General features: G+C 37.8%; 1 protein-coding gene and 1 pseudogene across 1 annotated transcript; both read left to right on the top strand.

Annotated features, from left to right (window-relative positions):
- The first annotated feature begins 3,767 nt into the window (after positions 1-3,767).
- LOC116389785 (olfactory receptor 11H6-like) lies at positions 3,768-4,538 on the top strand (annotated as a pseudogene).
- A 703-nt stretch (positions 4,539-5,241) lies between these two features.
- LOC116389784 (olfactory receptor 6N1-like) lies at positions 5,242-6,189 on the top strand. Its single transcript, XM_031858736.1, has one exon. The coding sequence runs from the start codon at positions 5,242-5,244 to the stop codon at positions 6,187-6,189; it is 948 nt and encodes a 315-aa protein (XP_031714596.1).
- The last annotated feature ends 548 nt before the right edge of the window (positions 6,190-6,737 follow it).

Raw genomic sequence — 6,737 nt, 5'->3', positions numbered from 1 at the left:
TTGCATTAGAAAATACTATGCAATTTCACATACTCAGACTTGGATTCGTGGACATGATGGGGCTGATGGTCCATGAGGGGTTTAGTCATGTTAGTTTGAGAGAAAAGGACAGTCGGAAAAACTGAACATTCATGTACAGCTCATGTTAGTGTGTGATTTTTATGGGACTGTGGTGACAGAGTTCAAAGGGGACCTCAAAACTGTCACGAGAACTGTCTGTGTTCCCACAACATTTGCCCAGGTTCCCGCAGAGACAGACACCTGCTGGTCTTTGAAGGAGCATGGGGGGAGCCTCGAAACAGTGAAATAGTAAAACAACACAGGAGTGATCATGGTGCACAAAGGGAACAGAGGTCGTCCACAGGTCAGAGTGTGCCCTTGTCACAGACACAACATCTGCACCTGCAAGCACAAGCACCTGCAATATAATAAAATAATCTATAAAGTAACAAATTTGGGTTGGGAGGGGGGGTTGATAACATGATAAAGGTACCTGAGCTGCCATTTCAGTGACTGACATCATGGCAGCAAGATTTAGTGTGCAACAGGCCCTTGATCTGTTCTTCCAAGATGAGGAGGTTGATAGTGAATTGGAGGATGTGTYAGAGCAGGAAGACAGCGTGGAAGAAAACTCTGATCACTGACTGATTATTGACTAGTTTATAATAAGCATTTTGTTATGTAATGTTTTGTGTTCTAAGTGGTAAATGTTGAATTAATATTGATAATTATGATTTCTTATGATATAGCAGTGAGGACAGCGTTTGATGGTTGCAATGATTAAACATGGTTATATTATTAATCCCAACAGTTCCAGAATGTCCATGCCATTTTCAAATTCAATACAATATGTTTAAATCATTATGGCTTTTATGTTTTTATGTCTTATGTAAAACAGGACATTATAATGTGTAATAGTAGATGTTTTTCTCCAAAAACGAATGTTGTAAAACTTAAAAAATACACTCTCCCTGCTCTCTGAAACATTTATTAAGGATTAATCATACATTTATTAATGAGACATGGGCTATTTAGACATTCTAAATAGATCTGTAGTTTAACATTTGGTATAGACACTTACTATGAGGGAATTCTTGGTCTGGGTCAAAATTGACCCGGACCATACTGTGAAGGCATTAAATATAAACAGTATGTAAGGGTTAAAGCTTCTCCTTGCTTTGTTGACGTCGCCGGGCTGGCCATGCATGCTTTTAGTGCATGTGAGCGTGCCCCACGGGTTAGCTCAGAGCCGCCGCTCTGCACTGCTCTCATATGGCGGTTACAGCTGATAACGCCGTCCTGAACGAGAGCCGTCATCACAGTAGCGTAGCGCCCAACCTCCGGTTCCCCCTCAGGTAGGCACTGCTAGTTCTGTCAGCACTTTTTGTTGTAGTTTGCACTGTTAGCATCGTTAGCTGTGTGCGAGCTGCCGGCTCACCTTTGCCATGTTGAGAGCCGTTGAGAGGCAATCGAAATGCTCCAAATCTCGTATCTTGCACCTTTAACAGGAGGACGAGGTAATGTTGTCATATTAGTTTTTCATCCTGTACTCATCACATCTATTGCACTTCTGGCCATCCTTGGAGAGGGTTCCCTTCTCATTTGCTTTCCCTGAGGTTTCCTTCTGTTGTTTTCCCCCTTTAAGGTTTTTTTGGTGGAAAATGTTCCTATTCCCATGTGAGGGTCCAAGGACAGTGTTGTATGTTGGACAGATTTGAAATCCCTCTGAGGCAAATTTGAGATTAGTGATATTGGGCTATACAAATAAAATTGAATTCAATTGAATTATGGTAGCAGTGACGGAATGAAGAGGTAGGAAAGGAGTGTAGAAACAGAAAACGAAACAACCAGAAGCAAACAAGAAATTGGATGCAAAAAGAAGTCATAAAGAAAAAGAAAAGGCATCAAATAAAGAAACAAAAGATAAACAACACATCAGAATAAATACTCTATGCACCCGTATACTGAATAGACTAGCCTGTCGTGAGCTCTGACCTCAAACCCATCCAATACCTTTTTGATGATTTGGAGCAATGACCGTGAATATGGCCTGATTACACAACCTTTGTGCTTTGGACCTTGTTTTGGGCCTCAGAGTCACAGCTCATATGGTATGTATTGTACGTCATTGTCCTAACATGAGCACCAGTCTGTTGTGTTGATGGACCTTACAAACAAAAGTGTAATGGCATGGTCTCACTTCTTTTTTAGTGCTCTATCCGATAGTACTGATCCCCATACAAAATTACCTTTTTTCCAGATTTTGGAAAGCTCCCTGCAGAGCCTTAGAAGATATGCAACCATTTTTACAGGATGAGTCATACACTCGAATATGAGTAAACTGAACATGATATTTAAAATCAGTGATCGGTTTAGGTGCTGTACTTGAGGAAAAAAGTTAAAAAAAATGGTATTATAAACAATGAGGATGACTTTTTGGCTTGTCTGGATTTAGTTAGACACATTATAGACAAAGTCTGAAAAAACTGACAGATTGTATTTTATTTGCTACAGATAATACCAAAGATATCATGCATACACGTTACACTGTACGGCACCAGTATCAATAAAGATGCATACTTTCATTAAAGTGTAACAAACAAGCATTTTCAAGAAAGTTTAACTCTACTAAACACTGTCCTGTGACACTGCGGACATCAGCCAACACATTTCCTAAGAGACAACCTGATGTTTTCCATTAACTCACATGAGATTACCATGTTATTGACAATAAAGATCTACTGATGTAACTCCCACCTGTTGTACCGCAATGTCACAGGGACACAGAAATGCAGAGTAAACATGATGATTAAGCCGCAGGGTCATTAGTCCACTACATTCTCTATGTATCCCCAGGACATCAGTCTATTGTTGATGTCCTGCACTGGGACCAGCACTCCCCATGCAGAAGAAACATGCAACTATGTGCATCAACTCCCTGTGCACTGAGAGAAGGACAGTAACGTTAGATACTGGATGACTAAGGCTTTTGTATCAATGTTTTCTGCATTAAAAAAACTTATTCATTCTTTGTAACATGAGATAAAGTGTAGCAAAAATAGTTGACCAAAATCTATTGAATCACCACAATCATTGGATACAAAGGAGGCAAAATACATTTTAGTGAAGTACAGCTTTGGTGAACTTGAAAATACAAATTTGTGTCACTGACCAACAACAGCTATCATATTTTTGGTGTAGCGCCTTCCGATATTATGTAACGCTACTTAGTATGAACTGGTCCGCAAGGCAAGGCAAAGACAGGCAAAGCTTTATTTATGTAGCACCTTTAAAACACAGAGGCGATTCAGAGTGCTTTACCAAGGGCAACAAAAAAATATTTATATGTTTAAAGCACAATAAGAATGACAATAAAGTCATGAACTGGGATCATGTTTTTATCTGTGTATACACAGTCAACTAAAGACAAATGCACCTTTGACAGGTGACACCATTGTCTGACCCTGATCCCCGATTGAACACATCTTTAAGCTGCCTTTAAATCCTCCTCTCACCAAGCAAAGAGCAGATACTCAGTGGCTTGACCCGGCCTCATATCTACATGGTATCTGCTTAGGCTGCACCCCACAATACTTTTTCTGTTTTATAACACAATAAACATGAGGTCACTTAGTTACGTTGGATGACGTACAAAGGAGTTGTTATATAATGGCACATTGTCATTCACATTCACTGTTATGTTCATCAATTGCGTTCACGATAGTATCAGTTGTCAGGTATGTATTCCATTTAATTCAAGGATTGCAATGCTGGCTGTTGTGAATGACACATTCATTCAATTAATTGGTGCTCTTATTGTTACTATCATATTGGAAGAAAAACTCCATGAACCCATGTACATCTTCGTAGGTAATGTGTGCATTAATAGTCTTTATGGGACAGCAGCCTTTTACCCCAAATTCCTGTTTGATCTATTGTCTAACACTCATGTCATATCTTACACTGCTTGCTTGTTGCAGGTCTTTGTTGTATACTCCTATGTAGCAACCGATTTTTATAATCTAGCCCTGATGGCCTATGACCAATATGTGGCTATATGTCGAACACTGGAATATCACTCTGACTAAACATAATGCTCTTTTGATGGTGTGTTTCTCCAGACTTCTACCTTTGCTCTGTCAGACTGTTGTGACGATAATGACGTCCAAATTGGAATTATGTGTCTCCAACATAGAAAAACTTTATTGTGATAACTGGTCAATCCTTTAAACTTTCCTGCAATTCAATAACAACAAACAATATTGTTGGGTTTATCTTTATAGTTTTGTATTTTGGGCATGCTCTTTTCATTGTGTGTTCATATGTGCAGTTAGTAAAATCTGCTTTCAAGTCAAGAGAGGGAAGGATGAGTAAAGTTTACATTTACGTAACTGCTGCTTACCTTTCAGCCACTGCTCTGCTGCTCACTTTATTGTTTTTGACGGTATATTTTACGACAGATCACAGGCCATGGGGGTCTGGACAGGGGGTTGGCCAATTGTGGGGTGTACACCTGGCAGAGATCTGCACTCTACTGAGTACACCTTTCTAGTTGTTCAAGGTGGCCACTTATGGCCATTGTCAATTCAACTCACTTCAAAATATTTATTAGCAACAAACATCGCTTTGTTGGCACACACAATATATGATACACTACTGTCCCAAACAAGATACAAAACAATCTCATCAGAAAACACTCGTGATTGCAAGTTTAATAAAGCACTCCCAAATTGACCTCAAAATATCAAAATGTTTCCTGAAACTTGAGAATATTAAAAACAATTTAGGGCTCAAGATAAAGTATTCACTCCATTACTGTAAAATGGACTAATCAATATTAAAGCTAATGCTCCATACTATGTGTTTACGTTATTGTGCATTAGCAATTCTGATAAAATAAAATATTTTTTTAGTTATGAATTACATCAGTTACATTTGGAGACTCTTTTGCTTGTTTCAGTCAAGAAAATGTTTAACATTTAAATTTTTTTTTTCTGAGATGCTAGCCAATGAAACGTCTGCAGTAGAGGGAGGGCCCTTTTAATATTCAACAATAAAGTTCATAAACACTCTGCAACACTGAGACATTTGGACATGTCTCATATGTTTATCATGTCAATATTTAACATACACAGAGCATATCCCTTGCTAACAATGAATGTTTTTTTTACAGCATTGAATCCCGTCTTCTAATTACCGTTTATAACTTTGACAGTTTGGGTTTTGGAGCATTACTGCAAAATGACTAATACATCTAAAATCGTTCTTTTTTCACTGTCTGGCTTCAGCACCACTGCCAACTACAAGATCACACTTTTCTCTCTCACTTTACTTTGTTATTGTCTAATTGTGGTGGTAAACGTGTCTCTCATTTTAACTATAATATTGGATCAAAACTTACATGAACCCATGTATGTTTTTATATGTTCTTTGTGCATCAATGGACTTTATGGGTCTATAGGCTTTTATCCTAAATTTGTCTTTGATCTTCTGTCAAAAATCCAAGTAATATCATATGAAGGATGCCTTTTGCAAGCGTTTGTTATATACTCCAATGCATTAATTGACTACTCTATTCTAGTTCTCATGGCTTATGACAGATATGTGGCTATATGTCGACCCCTGGAGTATCACTCTGTAATGTCTGTGAGAAGGATTGCAGTTTTAATTGTTTTGTCCTGGCTTGTACCCTTGTGCTGTGAAGCCATGGTTATAACTTTGACATCTACACTGAAATTATGTGGCTCCAAAATAGATAAACTTTACTGTGACAATTGGTCAATTGTTAAACTTGCCTGTGGCTCAACGAGAGCAAACAACATTGTCGGATTGATTATTATTGCTTTCTATTGTGTGCATTTCCTCTTCATTTTGTGGTCTTATGTGCGGTTGATAAGATCAGCTTTAAAATCCAGAGAGGGCAAGAGAAAGTTTACACAGACATGTTTGCCACATTTGTTTTGTTTGCTTAATGTTTCTGTTGCTTTGCTGTTTGATGCTATGTACTCTAGGTATGGATCAGCATCTTTGCCACAGAGTGTAAAGAACTTCATGGGCATACAATTTCTCATAATTCCACCAATTTTAAACCCTATTATTTATGGACTGATCCTAACTAAAATACGAAACAAAATAATATATTTGTGTGTGATGACAGGTCAAAGATTTAAATTGAGAGTCAAGGTTTGATATATGTAAGCATTCCAAAAGCACTTTATTTGGCTCCACGCGTGGTTGTTTTGTTCAGTTGTTTTTCCTGTTGTACCTTTTCTCTGACAGGTTGTCTTTTATGTCAATGACCTCCAAGAAGTGTGGAGAACGCTATGTGAAAATTGTTTGAAAATGATATCTTTTATTTTTGGTATGACTGTTTAATTATGTGTTATAGTTTTGAAGGTAATATTACTAAATCGTTTTTCAAATATTCAAAAAAGACCTTTTCATTTTGTGTTCACACACATGTGTAGTTGATCACATCTGGTTTGGAGTCAATAGAGGGAAAGGGGGAGTGTTACACAGACACGTGTGCCACATTTATCATGGTGTTTAATGTCACAGCTGTTTTGCTTTTTAAATGAATCGATAAACTAGAATAGTTGAATGGGTTTGAGTTTGCTTTGTTACATTAAAATATCTACTGTATTGTATGAGGATCACAAATGCAGGGCTCAACTCTGTTACTGTATTTACGGGAAGTATTGCACAAGCATTTCAGTTGTTTATGGACAACAAACATG

Source organism: Anarrhichthys ocellatus, unplaced genomic scaffold (genome assembly GCF_004355925.1).
Source record: "Anarrhichthys ocellatus isolate YVR2014 unplaced genomic scaffold, GSC_Weel_1.0 scaffold20, whole genome shotgun sequence".
Taxonomy (NCBI): Eukaryota; Metazoa; Chordata; class Actinopteri; order Perciformes; family Anarhichadidae; genus Anarrhichthys; species Anarrhichthys ocellatus.
The sequence above is the reverse complement of the archived record's forward strand: the minus strand, read 5'-3'. Positions and strand labels throughout refer to the sequence as shown.